General features: G+C 49.9%; 1 protein-coding gene across 7 annotated transcripts in view; it reads left to right on the top strand.

Annotated features, from left to right (window-relative positions):
- Positions 1 to 1228: 1228 nt before the first annotated feature.
- Positions 1229 to 19828, top strand: part of NAV2 (neuron navigator 2) — a 393377-nt gene continuing 374777 nt past the window's right edge. For all 7 annotated transcript variants that reach the window (XR_010406923.1, XM_045894013.3, XM_064576736.1 and 4 more), the window contains exon 1: positions 1229 to 2305. Coding sequence is in view for 6 of the 7 variants with exons in the window: in XM_045894013.3 (XP_045749969.2) it covers positions 2048 to 2305 (258 nt within the window). In the remaining variant the exon portion in view is untranslated. The remainder of the gene's footprint in view (positions 2306 to 19828) is intronic.

Below are 19828 nucleotides of genomic sequence, written 5' to 3'. Positions count from 1 at the left end.
AGAAAAAAGACAAACAGCTTATAAGCAGAGATGACTGGGGAGGGGAGTAGCAGTAATTTAATAACAGGGATAATAATGCCCAACATCTATGGACCCCTTACACTGACAGGTACTTATGCTTAACCGTCATTTAATTAGACAGCTAAACCGTCTCATTTAATCCAAACAACAGCACATGATATAAATGTAGTCAAACCTCCTCCTTTACTCCAAGTGAAAACCGAAGCCTTGTAAGGATGCATGTCTGATGAAAGAACTCGCCTAGTTTAAATCCAGGCTATTCTCCAGGGTGGGGGCTCCTCATCCATGAACCGCGAGGGTTTGGGCCTGTTTGGATCTTGCTCTCCAATTCTCATAGACTCTGCGTCAGCGAGGAACCCAAAGAGCAACTGAGAAGCGAGAAATCCTCGGACGCATTAAAGTCGAGGAACCTGTGGGGCCAGTGCGTCCAAGGCGCGGACAGGGAGGGGCTCCTACGAGAAACGCAGCAAGGGTTAGCCTGAGCCAGCCAGGGTCATGGAGCCTCCCCTGGCTTCCTCTGGCCACTCTAATGACAGAGTACGCGGTAGGTTGCAAGCGGGAGCGGACTCGGGGCGGGAGGCTTCTCCGGGTACTGTATTTGCCTATAAATACTTCAAAGAGTTAAACGAAAAGGGCAGCCTTTGAAAGCTGCAGAGGAAGCTCTTCGGAGGCCCCCCCAGCCCGCCTGGAAGTGCTGGCAGAAAAGAGGAGAAATGGCTGGCGAGTCCTCAACGCAGGAGACGAGGAACAGCCCTGCCCAGTCCAGATGGGGGGCCGCAGGGCGGCGGGCGCGATTCCGGAAGATTCAAACCGTTAAGGTGACCAGAACAATTTGAAAAAAGGAAACAAACTCCCCCCCGAGTCTTGCCCGCGGGGCCCCAAGGCGGGCCTTTGCATTCGAAAGGGCATTTTTCAAAAAGAAGGTTTCGGGGACGCGGGAGTATCGGCTCGCTGGGAAGCGCGCGGCAAGAGCAGTGCCGCAGAGCGGCCACCAGCCGGCTTTGTACTTGGCGGCCAAGCGCGGCCCCAGAGTTTCGACCGCGGCCCGGGAGTTGAGGCCACGCCCCCTTTGCAGAGAGAACTGCAGGCGCTGATTGGCCCTCCACGGACCAATGGGCGCGCCGGGGCGGCCCGGGCTGTCAGCGCGCGCCGCAGCCGCGCGGGCCGCAGCCTGTCCTCCCCTGCTCCGAGCCCCGTAGCCAGCGCAGCCTCCCGGGGAAGCGGGGCCGCCGCTCGCGAGCGCAGCTCTGCCCAGCCAGCCAGCCGCGCGTCCGGGTGCCCGCGCCCCACGGCCACAGCCTTCCTGCGCTTTAGCTCACGGAGCATGTGCAGACCTGCTGGCGCTAAGGTGCTATCTGTCCGGGGGACTCCTAAGCCGTGGTGACTGTCACGCCTAGAGAGACCTTTCGGGGGCTGTCGCCGCGCCTCTGCGTCGCGGGTGACACTGCGGTGCTCGAGATCGGGGCAACAGCTGCCTCTTGGTGGAGGCGTCTTGGGCTCCGTGCGTTCTCCTTCTCCGTCCTCCTCTGCTCGCTCCTTCCCAACCCCCCTGCTGCTCGCTCCTACCCTCGCCCGCTCACACCCGCAGCCTCCCGGAGCGGGAGGCGCGCGTCCCCGCCGTTCCTCTTCCAAAGGGGCCTCCTCACTTCGGAGATGCAGTGACAAGTTAATATGGGCGTCCAAGCATCGGGTTCCCAGGAGGAGAATCGCAAGAGGGAACAGCCCCTGAACGCCCACATCCCTTGAACAGGCCGCCCAGGAGGGGCGTGAAACCCGGCTGCAGCATCAGTCCAGGTGGGACCAGCTGAGCTCCACGACCAGTCCTCTGCTCCATCCCGCACCCCGAAGGCGCGCTCGCGGGCTTGCTGCGAGCTCCCCGACCCGGGTTTTTTTTTTTTCCTCCGCTGGTGGTGGGCGCCTCGCGGGCCGAGGCCCGGCGCCTGCTCTGCTACCCGCGCTGCCTTTAGCGGTTGCCTCCGCCGCCGCTGCCAGGGACGTGCTGGGAAAGCCGAAGCCCCGGGAGAAGATGCCGGCCATCCTGGTCGCCTCCAAAATGAAGTCGGGACTGCCCAAACCCGTGCACAGCGCCGCGCCCATCCTGCACGTGCCCCCAGCCCGGGCCGGCCCCCAGCCCTGCTACCTCAAGTTGGGAAGCAAGGTGGAGGTGAGCAAGACTACCTACCCTAGCCAGATCCCCCTGAAATCCCAGGGGCCGCAGGAGCCGGCGGGGGAGGGGCTCCCGCTGCGGAAGAGCGGCTCGGTGGAAAACGGGTTCGATACCCAGGTGAGAGGCGCTGTGTGCCGGGGCACTGTTCTGGGAGGGTGGGTGAATACTTCTTGGGGGGAAGGTGGCTTGGTTGGATGGGGGAAAGGGCTGCCCGGTGGGCGAAGGGAGCCATTCCACTTAGGCTGGCAGACCTGGGGATGCGCGGGGAGAGTGGGCTGGCCGGTGGGTGTGGCCGGGTGCCGGAGGTTTGCCTGAAGGAGCTCGGAGAGACCCGGCTGTGGGCGCGCCCGCAGCTTCCTTCTGGGGGCACGGGTAGCGTGTTCACACACACACACACACACACACACACAAAGGCAAAAAAACAAAAAACGGGCAGCTCTGGTAATGTCAGGTCCTGCATGTTGAGAGCTTGGCCTCAAGAAGGCAGTGTCTGCGGCAACGGCTGGCTGGCTGTCGGTTCTGCAGAGATTCTGTCTCTGCCAAGGAATGGCCCGAGGCCTCCTTGGGCTCGACGCCCCCAGGCCTGGCAGCAAGACCTAGGCAGAGGGGTCTGGGGGTTGCAATCGACCTGCTCCCTTCGGCTTGACGATGGCCTGCCCCTGCCCGTGCCTTGGGCCGACAGGATTCCAGGCGCTGTGCTGGGACTGCCTGCCGTAGCATTGCCCGGTGCACCGGCTGAGCCAGGCAGCCGGAGACTCCTAGCGTCTTGGCTGGCGGTTGCGGCGGGGGTGGGGGTGGGGGCGGCTGCCTCCAAATAGCTGCCCGAAGCTAAGCTCCTCCTTCCTGGGGAGTAGATCCCGGCGCTGGTAGCCCGGGTGACTGGGTGTGGGGGTAGGGGATGGCTTGGGCTTGAAGAGAATTGGTGACTTTTACCTTTCCAGACAGAGCCTGCATCACCCGATTCGGCTGGGTGACAGGCCCAGGCCGCGCAATCTCTTTTAAGGAAATCAGCAAGGGCCAATCAGGTTCTTTTGGCCTCCTGCCCTCCCTGCTCCTCCCCCCACCCCCAATCTGGTAGGAGGGAGCAGGGGCATGCTGTATTTTCTTGGCAGTCAGTCAGCAGGGACTTTTGGGGACAGGCTGACCTGACGGATGTGACTGTCCCGGTCAGGAGAGGTGGGAAGCCAGAGGGGGAGGTGGTTTGGGGCTGGTGTCAGGGAAGTGGCAACAGACCAGCTGACCTTGTTGGCACTTTCCTCTCTGCTGACACTGTGTCCACCTTCTCCTGGAGCTTTCTCTGATCAGAGGCTAGAACTCGACACATTGCTAGCCTTTCCGATGGAGGAACTGGAGCTGGGAGCTAATTGTAAGCAGACTTTTGGAACTCTGGGCTGGAGAAGGCCCTCAAAGCAGATTAAGCTCCCACACCAGGCTGATAAGCATGCCCCTCACTGCTGCACTAGCTAAACATTTTTGGAAGCTGACAGGTCTGAGTGATGGCATGTGGGAGGAAGGCAAGATTTTCCCCTATGCTCCGGGGGGCCTGGCTCCGCTAGGGTTCTGCCCTCTGTTCTCTTTTTCTGCTGTGAGCCACAGGATTGGCCCAGCGGGCTCCAAAATGAGAATGAGCTCAGGGGTACCTTCTTGTGAGGTTTTCCTCTCCATCCTTGGAGGTGGGGCTTATGAGGTATGTTGGGTGGTATGTGGGAGGCCAGAGCAGGGACTCTGGGATGTGACACACACCCTTCCAGCCTGATGAGGAGGACCTGAGGAATGAGAGAGAACGTAGACATGGGATTGTTTCTACCCAGGCAGCTGTTCTGCCTTTGCCCATTTGACCCTGTATTTAACAAACGTTGTTGGAAGACTTGCAGTCCCCTGTTTTCTGAAAAAACATTTTCCAGCTGTTGCTAAAGGGGCTGGCAGGGTCCTGGTCCCTCAAGGCTTCGTTTCCCTCTCTTACTCTTGGCCCACCATCCCCAGCGTGCCCCCATTGCACCTGCCTTGCCCTCAGTGGGACCTTGTATGCTGATCATGAGGATGGTTTAGATGGACTGCTGAGGACATTGGCTATTTCCTGATGGACTATCCTACTCTTTACCAGCCTCCTCTTTCCTTATCCACGTTTGGGCTTCCTGAGGGCTCTTCTCTGAGGCAGGCGGCGGGTCCTTGTTCTCACTGCCCCACCTTGGTATCAAAGTGACCTTGGCAAAGGCGGTTTTCCCTTCTTTGGACAGGGCTTCCTTTCATTCTAACATGGTGCCTGTTCACCATCCAGGAAAGCCTCCCTATTATAGGCTTGAGGACTGTGTCTGGCTTGACTTCTGTAGTCCCTAATCCAAAACCTGGTATTTATCACTGGAAGATAGTCAGATGATGAGTTATATGGCAGATGATATCTTGGGGCCTCTGACTCCCCCTTTTATTCAGGGAGCTTTTGGCAGAAGGCTGGGTTGTGCAGTCGCTAGCAGAGGTTTTAAAGTCAGGCAGATATCTGTGGTGTCCCGTTTTTGCCACATACCAGCTGGGTGACCTAGTTAATTAACCTCTCTGGGCCTTAGTATTTCCATCTGTAAAAATGGGCATAAGCAACCATACAAATTGTAAGGATTAAGAAGAATAACATGTGAAGTGTTTAGCCCATTGTCTGGCAAATAAGGAACACTTAATAGAATTAGCTATTTATATTGCTAAACCAAGAGATAAGGCATGTTGAACCTGGATCTAATAGCCTGTAAGTGAGAAGAGGCATAGCTTATCTCTCTAGCCCTTGGAAAAGGTATTAATGAGTTCACAAGAATTTACAGAGCATCTATTAGTACCAGGCATGGCCTGAACATGAGGGAAGGGTACAGCCACTTGTTTAGTGCCTGGCTCTTTACATATGATATTATTTCATCCTCACAGTACCACTTAAAAGCAGACATGACATTTTCTATAACAATAATTTTCTATAATAATAATATAATAATGGCAATCAAATAACATAATAATGGCAAGTTAAATAATATAATAATGACAAATTAATAATATAATAATGGCAAAACAAATAATATAATCACTTTCTACATGCCAGGAATTGCTCTAAAGACTAGTACATAAAAAGCCTCTTTTGGTTCTTCTGACAATCCAGTGACATAAGTGTTATTATTCTCATTTTGCTCATGAGGAAACTGAGGCAAAGACCAGGTCAGTAAGCTTGTGAGTAGCAGAAGTAGAGTTAGAACAGTCTGGTTCTGGAATCCATGCCCTTAACCACTGTGCTCTAGAGAGATAACCACAGACTTCCAGCTTACTTGCAGGCCCTGGTAAGACCCCAGCTCTACCTGTTGAGCTAGAAGAGTGAGTGAGGCTCAGCAAGATAGAGTAACTTGCTCCAGGTCATCCTGCTTCGGTGCGATGGAATGGAGTTCAGCTCAGGTTGGGTTAGCTTCAAGGCTGGTGGTCTTCCCAGCCTTCATAGTTGCCTCCCTCCATCATTTACCCTGGCAGGTGCACAGAGTCAATAAGACATGGCCTGGGCCTTGGGGATTTTATAGCCTAGTTGGGAGGTGTAACTGATGTACCAAGGGCAATAGGACACAATACAGAGAGGGTTGAAAGATATGCTAGGGGGCCTGAAGAAAGGGAAGGGCCATAACTGCTGGAGAAATCCAGATGGCCTCCTGGAGGAGGCTGGGCTTCAGATGGGCAGGACTGGCTGGGTGGGGAGAAGAGGAGGTGAGATGACCATGAGAGGGAAGGATGAGGGGCAGGGCCATGCTGTGGTACAGAGCGGAAGATGATGTCACCACAGGGAAGCTGCACTTTTCATGCAACAGGTAATTGGCTCTGTATCTAGTATCTTCTTTTTAAAAGGTGGTGAGAAGAACAAAAGCATCTCGCAGTTGAAGGATTGGCTTTGCCTGCTGGCTGGTGGATAAGAATTCTGCATATGCAGGCTCCTTAGGAGAAGCTGGGAGGTGGTATCCATAAAGACCTGGTTCAGACTCTTGGGAAAATGACAGTGATTGTTGTTATTAGCTTGGGGTTCAGAATAGTCTACATGGTAGTTACAGGGGAAGGGAGGTGGTTCTCACGGCTTCTTTTATTATGCAGCAACTCTGTTCAGCCAGTGACAACCCTTTCCTCCCAAGCCAGCTCTCCACGTCCATCAAGTGTGAAAAGACCTAAGGTAGCCAGCAAACAGCTCTTAGGTGCAGCCTCATTGTCAACTCCCCGGGCCCCTCACCCTGAACCTCTCCCCAAACCTACAGCTGGGCTCTCCCCCACCTGGGGGGCCTGTGCTCTGCGGCTGCACATCCCTCCCGAATTCCCTTCCTCGTGCTGGGATACCTGGGCCTTCCCCCAAGAGTGAACATTTATAGCATCTGCTCTGTTAACGTGGGGTATAAATTATGACCATATGCAAAGAATTGTTTTAGAGGCATGCTCTGCGTTCGTTCAGAAACCCTGGCCGGCTGACCTTCAGATAAGGAATGCACATGAGCTATTTGAGGAGAGGTTAGCTTATTTTTAAGAAGCAGCTGTAGGGAAAAAAAATTATATATATAATACTTTGAAATTTCCTGTTTTTAGGAGCCTGGTGTTCAACTTGCAACTCATTCCTTTAAAAAGTAATTAGAAGTGATTGACATCCTCTGTGGGTGTTTTAGATGTTTAAAAAGAAAGAGCAGGTGAGGCCCCCTGGGAAGAGAGTGCAGCTCCAAGCTTACAACCTGTTGCCACTTTGCCCCATTGTGTTTTGATTAGAATCCTTGCTCCATCATCAAAGTTGATTATGGATTTGATTAGTGCATTTTTCTGCTATTGTGTTATACCCTTTCTTCTCTTTCTCCGTTCTTAGAGGGGAATGTATAGCATGGTTATCCGCCAACATGCAAGAATGTTTATATTTCGCATATTATTGCTTATTCCATGGGTTAATTTTCTGAAGGCACTCTGAGGGTGGGAGGGGTGGCTTATTTAGGATATCATTATGTGTGTGTATATACATGTGTATAAATACGTCTACTTCTGGATATGTGTATATACACATACACACACACACATATACAAATATGTACACATGGAACAGCTTAAAGTAATGAGCACATGTAAGCGCACACACATCAAAGGCCAGGCTGGAGGAATTACAGCCCAATTTCCAGCCTTCGGAACAGCTAGATTTGCTTCCCACTTCTCACACTCTCTTCCTCTGTGACCAAGACTGAAGCACCAAATCTTGGTGTTCCATGTTACTTACTTCTATGACATAAGAGATGTGGCCTTGAGAGAGGTGGTTTTTTTTTTTAAAGATTTTATTTATTTATTTGACAGAAAGAGATAGCGAGAGCAGGAACACAAGCAGGGGGAGTGGGAGAGGGAGAAGGAGGCTTCCTACGGAGCAGGGAGCCCGATGTGGGACTTGATCCCAGGACCCTGGGATCATGACCTGAGCCGAAGGCAGATGCTTAATGACTGAGCCACCCAGGCACCCCTTGAGAGAGGTGTTTTAATGAAGACTTGGAGAAACTCCAGAAGCTAGTCTGAAAAAGCTGAACCACCCAGTGAGATTTGGGCTTGAGGTCAGAGATTTTTCTTTCCTAGAATCTGCGTGAGCAGCAGGGAAGGGAGCATTTCTGGAGCATCTATTATGTGTCAGGTAGTCTCCGCTGCTTTATATATATCTTTATTTTGTGTATGTATTTGTTTTGTATGTATACATATTTCTTTATTGCTTTATATACATATTTGTTCTATATATTTGTATATATGTTTGTTTACATATAATTTGAGACGCAAGCAATGGGTAAAATGTAACGTAGTCTATGCATTTTATATGAGGAAGCTTGAGAGCAAAGGGAGTTCTCACTCGGAGGTCATTTTACATGGTAGATCAGGCTTCACTGAGGGACGGACCAGGGTTTGAATCCAGGCTTCGGGCAAGTTACTTCACATCTCAAGATGATAGCGTCTTCACCTATAAAGTAAAAATGGGTACAGGTAGGTTATTGAGCACAGTGTCTGGCACTTAATAAGCAAAGAATGCATGGTATTGCCTATTTTTATTATGCAAGTGCAGAGCCAAGTTTGGAAACCAGATCTGCCTCATCAGAAGCTCACGTTCTTTCCACCCTACATGTCTCTCAAGTGCCTCCCAAGTGCACAGTTGATTACATGGAAGAACAGATGACTAGCACCATGGAAGCAGAGAACAGAGCAGGGCTTTGGTTAGATGAATGGGGAGCAAGACTAAATTAAGAACAATGTCCTCTAAATGAGTCATATCCAGAATTGTGAAATGAAACCTCCACATTTTGGTTCTAGATATACCATCCCTATAGCACCAGCCAAGCCGAGGGATCTACTGCAAACCAAACTTATAGGAAGCCTTCTTTGTAAGACCTTGCTTGAGCCAGCCCTATAGCCCCTGGACAATGTAATGGCCTTGCCATTATGACCAAGAATGGAACAATCCCATTGGTTGGGCTTCTGAATGGCTACTTATTGTTTCGAGGGCAGAAGGAAAGCCCTCTTCCCTTACGGCTGGCATCATTATGGTGGGAGCTGGGCCTTGTGATCAGTTTGGTCACTGAGGTGCCCCAAGGCATGGCCGGCTGCCCAACGGTGTTTTACTAATTGCCTCAGGGCCAATTTCAATGGCTACTCTGTGTCTTGGTTCCATTGTTCAAGGAGATGGACAATGTGTTCCTAGAATGTCTTGGGCAGAATGGGTCATGGGATTTGGGGAACAAAACTGGGTCAGGCTTTTTGTGTTTCAGTCCACATACGACAATAGTGAGCGACACAAAAGTTTTCTCAGGAACCTCAAGTCACCCACCCACAACCTAAAGAATGACTCATGATTTAGTGTCCTTTTCCCAAGGAAAACAGACCCTCTCTTGTGTTTTGCAAACAATGGCCCCACAGCCTCAGAATATTTTGTCTTTACTTCCAAGCGAAACCTTAATACCTTCAGTGAATTTTAGGTTGTTTCAACCCCCGCCCTGCCTTGGTGGAAGTCAAGATAATTATGAGCCTGGCTCTCAGACTTCTTTTGGGGCCTTTGAACAAAATCAGTTACTCACAGCAGTGCGACAAAGTAAAAATAACGATACTAACAGTCACCGACACTGACTGAGCATAGCCTCTGTACTAGCATAATGCATTGCACCAGACACGTATCATGTTATTTAATCCTCACAATATCCGAGGAGGAAGATGCTACTTCCTGAAGAGAAATGGAAAGGACAGCTCTGGGAGTCAGCAACTTTGGTTCTAGTTCTATCTCTTTGGATGCTTTGCTGCATGACCTTCAACAAGTAACATTGTTGTTTGAGCTTCAGTTACCTGACTTACAAAATGGAGAGGATCATTCTCGCTCTACCTTTTTTGAAGGGTTCTTATGAAGCTTAACAGAAGCAATTATTAGGACCGAGACTCTGAATCCAGAATTTGAGCCCATATCTGTTTGACCCCAAAGTCAAAGTTCTTTTTTTTTATGATTTTGTTATTTTTAGTTAATCTCTACACCCAACATGGGGCTCAAACTTACAACCCTGAGATCAAGATTTTTACTCTTTACCAACTGAGCCAGCCAGGTACCCCTTGACCCCAAAGTTTAAGTTCTTAAATAGCAAGTGTGAACGCACTTTGAAAAAAAATACCTGAAAAGCCATTGTTAATACTAAATCAAAGTAAATGGCTATAAAATTTCCTTGGGGTTGGTACATATGACATTTGACTCCTCCCTTCCACCCCTAAGGTTTGGAAATATTGAAAATATTCTTTCAATATTAAATAAATATTAGTTGCTTAATAATATCAGTTAAACCCCTCTGGGATTTGTAAAGTTCCAAGTGCTCTGAAGCCACAAGGTCCAATTAAGTGTTTTCACTGGGTAGCTGGCAGGGCTGATCCTGGAGAGAGGAAGGGAAAAATGGGGAATCTGAGGGGGCGCTTGGGTGGCTCAGTCAGTTAGGTAACCAACTCTTGGTTTTGGCTCAGGTCATGATCTCAGGTTGTGAGATCCAGCCCTGTGTCGATCTCTGCACTCAGCACTCCGTGCGGAGTCTGCTTGAGATTCTCTCCCTCTCCCTCTCCCTCTGCCCCTCCCCCTGTGCATATGCATGTGCTATCAATCAATCAATCTGGAAAAATGGGGAATTTGTTTGGAATCATTTGTTGGCAATCAGATAAATTGCCAACAAATAAATACCAGACAACAGGTCTGGTATCTTCAAAACTGACAACGTCATGAAAGACAAAAAATTTTAAAAAGTAGATGGAGAGGGTGGGGGAATGGGTTAGCCCGGTGATGGGTATTAAGGAGGGCACATATTGCATGGGGCACTGGGTATTATATGCAAACAATGAGTCATGGAACACTACATCAAAAACTAATGATGTAATGTATGGTGACTAACATAACATAATAAAATAAATAAATAAATAAATACAATTAAGTCATAAAAAAAAATAAAAGTAGTTGGAGAATTACCCTAGAAAAGGAGACCAAAGAGCTATGATGACCAAATCCAGTGAGAGATCCTTGCCTGGAACCTGGAGGAGCAAAACCACAGATCCTAGGAAGTTCCTTTTGGAGACAATTGGAGATACTTGAATTCAGATGGTGTACGAGAGAATGTTATTCTATCGATATAAACAGTATTGACGTTATGTTAAGAAAATGTCCTTTGTCTTGGGAGATACGTGCTGAAATATTTAGAGAGATAGTGTCGTGGCGTCAGCAACTAACTCAAATAATTCGGGGGGAAAAGGTTAGTATATCCTCAGAGAGGAGAAAGTAAGTGTCATAAAATGTTAACAACTGGTAAATCTAGGTGAAGATACATGTGCAATTCTTTCAACTTTTCTGTTTGAAATTTTTCAAAATAAAATGTTGAAAAACAAAACAAAGTTCTGGCTAGAGTACACATTAGCAGTTCACCTTGAAATCGACTGTGTACCCATGAGAACATAAATAAGATAGGAATGGGTGTGTGTGTGTGTGTGTGTGTGTGTGTACTCACTGACAATAAATAGCCTGGCCAAGTTTATTTCACTGGGTTTAGGATCTGGACTCCTTATCTCCTTTCTGGTGTAGTGTGAGAATCTTGGCTTAATTCCTGTTCTTTCATGAGAATAGTTGCTGACATTTTATGGAATCATGAAGATCCAAGTTGATTTGATCATCTTTTCTAAAAATCTAAGATGTTTCCAAAGTTGAAAGTATAAAAGAAATTGTTTTTAATGAGGAAATTAAAAAAAATATTAAAAGCCCTGGTTGAGTCCTACTCATCTAGGCAGTGAGAAGGTGAGGAGTATGAGTAGAAGCAAGCTCCTTTCTCTGCTTCAACGCTCTTCCTGTCCCCACTACTTAGTTCTCCTTTGCCTGGCTAAATCCTCCCCATCCTTTACCCATTCAAGCTCAGGCTTTGTGTCACCTCCTCCAGGAAGCCTTCCACCATCACCATGGTAGTATTTCTCCTCTGTGCTTCCATAGTCTGCTCTATAGCCCCCACAGCTTGGCCTGTGATGGCTTCTTTAGCCAGACCATGGCTTCCATGAGATCAGGGATGTGTCTCTTTTGATCTCTGCTAAGACTGGGTCAGCACATAGTAGGTTCCTAGTTATAATTTGCAGATGAAAAGAGGGATGGGAGGGGGAAGATGAAAGAAAGAATTGAAAAACAGGAGTAAGTAGATATGGAGCACCAGCTGTGCTCATGAAGCCATGGCTAAGCCATGTGTTCTGCAGAACTCCCTCCTGGCATGTGAACTGAGAAGGTCACGAGATGGTGGGTGGCCAAGTGTAGGAGACACAGAGAGGGCGACCTGAACCTTGGCTGAGGCCAGCATCCAAGCTCTCCAACACCGGGTCTTAGGGAAGCGCGCCTGGGCTGGCTGGGTAGGAGGAGGCAGATTCCCTTATGTAAGGCTGTTTATAATGTCTAAATGGTCTGGCTGCTCCAGTGGAAGATCTGTCAGGATGTGACAATGACTGTTCGATCGGCTGGAGGGGTTGAGGGGGAGAGAACACCGTGGGCTTTGGAGGGCTTTGGCAGGCAGACACACACAGACACACACACACACAGAGACACACACATAGATACACACACACACACACCAGCTTTGGAAGGGGGACTGACAAGGGTTCTGAAGGATTTTAGCTGGTGAAGAAAAGGGGAGGGTTTAGAGAGTCCCAGGATGGGACAGCCTTCCAGGAATGATGATGACAGCAATCATTTATGTTCCATTTCCATACATAATCTCATTCAATCCTCACACGAACTTTATGAGCCGCTATTGATCCTGTTTTACCAGTAAGAAGAAAAATGAGGAGTCACTAGGGAGACCGCCTGGGGGTGGGGCGTGGAACTTATTCAGGCCACACAGGTGCCACAGACAGTGACAGGATTCCAACCTGGGTCTCTCTAATTCCAAGACCTCTTAGCCACTGTCTTCTTCTGCCAGTAATTGGAGGAGGGCCTGAGTCCTGTACTGAGGTGTAGCTTTAGACAACCACATGTCCAAACCCTCTTCTCCTTGGGGCCTGTTCCCCACTTTCCCAGCCTTGGCCTCCTGGGCCTGTCCCAGCCTGTCTCTGGAGGCTCCACGTTTATAGAACAGGGAGCCCCGTTGGCTTTTGCCCACATCCTGCTGCAATCTGGGCACGATCTTATTCTCTCACAGCCGTGGCTGCCGCCCCCCAGGTCACCCCTGTGCTGGGGGGCCCAGCGGGGTCCATGTGCTTAACAGCTGAGAGACTTCTCTTCCTGTCCTCCTGCCACAGGCCGCTTGGCTACAGCTCAGCAGACAGGCCCCATTTCATGCTGATTTGCTTTGATTCTTTTCAGACCTGGGAGTGACGCATGTTTACGTCAAAATGTGTGGGCCACAAGTGTTCCAGAGCTGTTAGACCTTCTGGTGTGGGAACTTTGGTCGTTAACTGTCTCTGGACAGAAGAAGGCAGCTCTTGGGGGAAAACAGCACTATTTAGGTGACAAAACCAGATTTAGAATAACCGGGCTTACTTGGGATGTCTGCTTAGTGATCTGCGCCTCTCCGGACTAGACTCTCGAGACATGTGAGCCAGTGTAGCCCTCGGGGGCCACCTATTCTCACAGCTCTGTTGCGGATGGGGAAACTGTGGCCCAGAGAGGGGTGTGACTTGCCCACAGTCACCCAGCAATGAGGGCAGAACAAAACTGGAACTGAGGCCTCCCATCTTCTGGCTCCAGTATTCTTTCCACCCCACTCATGGTGGCCAGAGGGTCCACTCTGAATGGCCTGATGGTTTAGAGAAGTGGATCCAGCCCTACCATATGTTCTTTTCCCCTCCTTCTACCAAGTAGTAAAGTACTCTTAATCCCTGCCTATTAGAAAGATTTGCATTTGGCTCAATGGACGAGAAAACCAGCCCTCTGTGTGGATGGTGTCATTGTAGCAAGAGACCACTGCTGAACACCTCCCACGGGCCAGACACTTTACATACATCATCTTATTTAAGCCTCACGACAATGTGGTAAGACTGGTGGCATTTCATCCATGTTATGTGTGAGGCTCAGAGGAGGTCAATCACTTGACCAGGACCACATGGAGTCAGTACGGACACTCTGATTTCATGTCCCCACTCTTTCTGTCCAGCCTCTTAGGCCCCCTCCACCCCCCAAGCTAGAAGTCAGAGAGACCCGGGTTAAAATATTCGCTCCCCATGTATCACCCAGGCGCCTAGCTTCCCCCATGCTAGTGTGGGGCCTGGGACACTGTAGGCTCAATAAATAGTTGTTAAACTGCAGCTTAGACAAGGCAGACCCACCAAACCTCAGTTTCCCCAGAGAAAGTTTAGCATTTCAATGGGTCATGCGGATTAAAGCAATTAGCATGGGTCCAAATGCCTGGTGTGGGGTAGATGCTGTTATTTACTGAGCACTCACTATGCACTGGGCAGTCTCCTAAGCATCTTCTGTGGATTTTCCAACGTCCTCATCACAAAAGCAATAACCTTTGAGGTGGGCACTTTAGTGATTGTCTCCACTCTACAGGTGAATTACGGCCTGCCGAGCCTCGGCAACTTGCCCAAGTTCCCCCACCTCTAAGCGGAAGAGCCAGGCCTGTAACTCAGGCAGAATCTGCAGGGCCTGAATCTTCACCCATTGCACGGGCCTCCCTCTGTGCTGCTTCTAACGAAACCCAACTCTAGGCTGAGGGTGGGGAGGAGAGACACGGACAGCTGAGGGCACGCAGGGGGCAAGTGATGTGCTTACAGCTCTCCAGAGTGAGAGGTAGTAAAACCCAAGTAAGGCTTGCCTTATAAAGCAGCGTGGGCCTTCTTCATTCTTTAAAAGGTGCTGCCTCTCTAATGGGAAGGGGCAAACCATTTAGCCTGGGAAGCACTCCCAAATTGGACACGGTCACCAAGAATCAGTGACTCCCAACTGCCTGGTGGCCTGTGTGACTTTCCCCTTTGGTCCCTGCTTCTCGCTCATTTAGAATCATTCCTTCTCTGGATTGCAGAGCAGAAACCAATATAAATTTGACCTAGTCCCTAGAAATGTTTACCTGGCTAAAAATATGCCAGCTTTGTTATATTTTTAGCCAAATTTAGATTCGAAATATATGAATTGCCCACACCCATGTATTAGGCATGAACTGTTGGTACATTTTGTAACAGGAAGCTGCTGGTTTTCCATTCCAAAGAACTGGAATTCGGTCAGAAATTTGTCATTTGCAAATGCCAACTCTCACCACATTCCACTGCTGTTTTTAAGAGCGTCTCGTCACCTGGATTCAGAGGAAGCAGACCCTGGGTGAGGCCAGCCTGGCCAGGCTGCCTTGGTGGATTCTCCAGATCTAGTGCCTTCCAAGCGACCTCCATCTGGCTCTCCCCAGGCCCACGCCATCTGCAGTGTGTTGCCTTTGGATTCGTGTATGGGCAGACAGGGTGCTTATTTTAGAACTGGAAGGAGAGGAGATGTATTAATAAAAATAAAAAATAAAAAAATATAAAAGAGCAGGGAAGGAAAAATCCATTCAGTGGTTTTAAAATATCTCACCCTTAACAGGGCAGATTATTTTTGTTTCTTAAAAACAAATGGTAGTTTGCTCCTCGAAACAGAGCTGGAAAGAGAGATGTATAGGACTATTAAAAATGGAAGAGACTGGGAAGGTGTCCTCTTGGTTTCACCACCCTGACCCAGGCACACAGGACAGGTCATTTCCCCCAACCGCCAAAGCCTCTCCTGCTCTTGATGGGCAGACTTGGGAACCTTAGAGCTATATCACAAAGACCCTGTTTTCTTAGCCCTTTATTTTATAGATGAGAAAGCTGAGCCTCAGGGCCTTTGTACTTACTGTTCTTTCTGCCTGAAATGTCTTCCCAGATATTCACATGGGTCACTCCCTTACCTTTGGTCTCTGCTCAGATGTCACTTTATCAAAGGGACCCTTTCTGACCACCCTATATAAAACAGCAGCTTTCCTTTGATATCTATCTCCTTACCTTGCTTTATTTTTGTCCAGAATCAGAGCAGTCTTCTGGCATGTTATGTGTTTATTATATGCTTTCCTCTGCTAGACTTTCAGCTTCATGAGAACAAGGGATTTGTTCAGCTTGTTCACAGCTGTATCCTCAGCACATGGTAAGTGCTTACTAAATGTTTAGTGAATAAGTGACGGGACTCGGGCAAGATTTCAGGTGGAGCTGGGACTAGCATCCAGGTATGATTCCCAGCCTAGGGCTCTTATACTATTTCTTACAGACCCCACTGAGAAATCTACATTGTGTCCCTTAAGATACTAATTGGTCAAACTATCATCCTTTTGGCAGTTTTGCTTCTTTATGGGGGCTCTTAGTGCAAAGGGTGGGTGAGTGTCTTAGCACAAATGTCAGTGTCTTAACACAAAGATGTGGGTGAGTTAGGTTGGCTGGGAAAGGGTAATAGTTTTGCTCAGGTTGGGGAATTCTTACCCTCTGAACAGACTCTTACTTTATGCAAGCTTAGGGCTGGCTCTGAGATGCCCACAGTAGAATGTGGGGGTAAGAATTGGGTTTGCCAACATGCACTTGTTTCATTTTGTCTTCCAATTCCCTTCTGTCTCCCTTCCCTCCCTCCTTCCCTCCTTTCCTTCCTTCCTTCCTTCCCTCCTTCCTTCCTTCCTTCCCTCCTTCCTTCCCTCCTTCCTTCCTTCCTTCCCTCCTTCTTCCCTTCCCTCCTTCCCTCCGTCCTTCCTTCCTTCCTTCCTTCCTTCCTTCCTTCCCTCCTTCCTTCCTTCCTTCCTTCCTTCCCTCCTTCCTTCCTTCCTTCCTTCCTTCCTTCCTTCCTTCCTTCCTTCCCTCCTTCCTTCCTTCCTTCCTTCCCTCCTTCCTTCTTTCCTTCCTTCCCTCCTTCCTTCCTTCCCTCCTTCCCTCCCTCCTTCCTTCCTTCCTTCCCTCCTTCCTTCCTTCCTTCCTTCCCTCCTTCCTTCTTTCCTTCCTTCCCTCCTTCCTTCCTTCCCTCCTTCCTTCCTTCCTTCCTTCCTTCCCTCCTTCCTTCCCTCCTTCCTTCCTTCCTTCCTTCCTTCCTTCCTTCCTTCCTTCCTTCCCTCCCTCCCTCCCTTCCTTCCTTCCCTCCTTCCTTCTTTCCTTCCTTCCCTCCTTTCCTTCCTTCCTTCCCTCCCTCCCTCCCTCCCTCCCTCCCTCCCTCCCTCCCTCCTTCCTTCCTTCCTTCCTTCCTTCCTTCCTTCCTTCCTTCCTTCCTTCCTTCCTTCCTTCCTTCCTTCCTCTTTTTGTGCTTTAACCTTTGTTGGTAAAGGTATGGTCTGTGGACCAGTAGTAATGGCCTCACCTGGAAGCTTGGTAGAAATGCAGAATCTTGGGCGTCATCCCAAGCCTTCTGAATTAGATTTGCACTTTAACAAGAACCCCAGGTCATAGGTAAATTAAAGTTTAAGAAGCACAGGGGCACTTATGCCCTTAGCCCTTCAGAAGTAGTACTTAAGAGAAGCCCCCTTCCTATAAAGTACTCAGTTACCACCTCTGTCTGGAGGCACAGACCCCATCGCCTCTAATTATTTTACCCTGTGATTAGGGATGGCAGGGATAGACAGGGCAGCCCTAGAGGAGGAGGGTATCATAAAAGAGACTTCTAGAATCCATGCCCACTCCATTTCTTACATCTCATTTACCTGTGCACTGGGCTTTGCAGCTGTTTGGTCAGCATGTTAGGAGGCCGTAATCTCTCTGGGTAACTGCAGAAGGAGGGGAGATCTAGTCTCTGACGTGGGAGCTCAGGATTAGAGGCCTGCAGCTCTCCACCCTGCTGGGTGTGCTCTGGGCTGGTTGAGATGGCATCTTCCAGGAGCTAAAGGCAGTTCCATCCCAGCCCTTCTCACAGATGGGCTGTGAGATCCTTTCTAGCCCCTTCAGCAAAAGGAGGACAGCCACTCCCACAGCTGTACGGAGCCCGACTCCCACAATCCCTTGCTGTTTTGAAGTCTCCTTCCCTTTCTCCTTGAATTGTGCTTGAAGATTGCATTGCATGATTCCAGCAGTGGTGGGGAAGAAGGCAGGATGCCGCCGAGGACCAAGGGGAGGGGCTCGCTGCAGCGGCCGTGCTGGGCCCTCCCGCTCTGCCTAGGGAAGCCTTCGCAATGGGCAGGTGCTGTGCCCAGGCAATCTGCCTGCCTGTGGACGCAGTTCTTTCAATCATGCTGCGGTTATGTATTGGTGTGGGCAAAGCCCATTGATAAGAGTGGAGCAGATTAGCTGAGCCTCTGAATCAGGCTGTCGGTGAAATTATTGTCTAATCTGATGTTGGAGATTTTTTGCTGCCGTCTATGTAAAGCAGGGCTATTTAAAAGCTGCTCCCCTGGTCACTGGTGCCGTGGAAACTGCCCGTCCTTGTGCACACTCATCTCAGTCAGGCCTGGGCCACTGCAGGAGGAAGAAGAGGCTTGGTGACCTCTTGGGGGTCTGCAGGAGGAAGGAAGGTAGCTTTCTCCCTCATCCCCAGCTCCTCTAGCCTCATCCCACATAATCCCATCCCAGCCCCATGGAGGAGGGCATCCCCAGCCACCCTCAAGTCCAGACCTGGCCCTGAATGGGGACAGGGAAACTGCCCTGTGCCTGGAAGACGATGAGCCTGACGCCAAGAAGGGCTCTGTGTGTGCATGCCTGGATGCGTGTACGCGTGGGAATGCATGTGTGTGCATGAAGATGTGTGTGCACAGGCACGCTTGCGTGTGTGTGCGAGTGTGTGTCCAGATGCTCTTTGAGAGGCCGTAGGAAATCTATTTTGAGCCCTGGCAGCACCCTAGCATTGAGGCAGGCAATGTGGGGAGGCCGAAGGAGCACTGTTTTTGGAGTCAAGAAACTTAGTTCCCCTTCTAGACCCTACTTTAACAAGCTGCGTGACCCAGGCACATATCCGTTGGCTCTTTGCCAGGAACATGTGGCATTATTAAAACAGTACGCATGTCCAGACGTCTCCCTCACAGATGCAGGCCCGGGGTGAGGCTTTGGCAGCTGTAGTTCTTAGGGTTCTGCAGCGGATCCTGAGGCCACTTAGGGGCGCGATTTCCTGGATTTGAGATCTGCTCCCTCAAAAAAGGCAGGAGAATGAGGTGGGTAAGAGCAGGTGGTCCCAGCCACACAGACCAGGGTTTGGAGTCTGGCTCTGTCCACACAGGATACGGCCTTAGATGAGTTGCTAGATTTGCCCCTGCCTCCTCATCTGCTCTAGGGCCATGAGATTAGTGACCTCCCAGGGCTGCTCTGAGCATTCAGTGCCACAAATTATATGAAGAATGTGGCAAGCGCCTGGCATGTGATGAGTTCTCCATAAATGTTAGGTCTCGGGCGTGTGTGTGTCTATTTTTTGCTGTACCCTAGTGTATGGATAGAAACCTCTCAAGTAAGTCCAAGGTGGAATGCAATTGAGAAATGAGATGGCAGTGCTCAGTTGTATTAGTGTAATTTGGCAATAAGGAAACCAATTAATGCATTCTTTGTAATAGTCATTAACAGGAAAGGGAGTGTGCAAAGAAAGGTCCTATGGGGCCAGAGAGAGATGCCAGGCATCCTCTTTTGCTCCACGACAGTGATCCTTGAACTTCAGTATATAGCAGCATTGCCTGGGTACTTGTTAAATGGGCAGAATCCTGGGCCCCCCGGCCTCAGAGCCTCTGATTTTGCAGATCTGGGCAAGGCCCGTCCATGCATTTGTATTTTTGACAGGCAAGACCACGCAGACGTGCAGAGGATGGTCTGCAGCCCCTGCTCTGACAAGGCTGGTCCGGAGTAAAAGATCAAAGTGGATGATGAAGAGAAGGGGGAGCTGGGTGAGTGGGGCAGGCGAGAACGGGGTCCTAGAGTGAGAGGAGCTGAGGTTTGAATGCATACGTGCAGAATTCAGAGATGACAGGGCAGCATATTTTGGATTGAATATGTGGTGAGCAGATGGCAGAGGGCTCCGGTGACCAGGGAGCCCTGGCCCTTCTCCCCGCCCCCCGCGGCTGGCGTGGCCACACAGGGTGGGCAGTACATTGGGATGTCGGCCACCGGGAAGGGTTAGCCAGGACGCCTGCTGAGCGGTCATGAACCCAGAGTGTGTGTCCCTTTGTCCTCTGTTTAAGGCCCAAGCTGGCTGCCTTTAAGTTGCTTGACAGTGCCCAGAGA

Source organism: Mirounga angustirostris, unplaced genomic scaffold (genome assembly GCF_029215605.1).
Source record: "Mirounga angustirostris isolate CCGP_5_RB_7025 unplaced genomic scaffold, mMirAng1.0.hap1 SCAF_13, whole genome shotgun sequence".
NCBI classification, from domain to species: Eukaryota; Metazoa; Chordata; class Mammalia; order Carnivora; family Phocidae; genus Mirounga; species Mirounga angustirostris.
The sequence above is the reverse complement of the archived record's forward strand: the minus strand, read 5'-3'. Positions and strand labels throughout refer to the sequence as shown.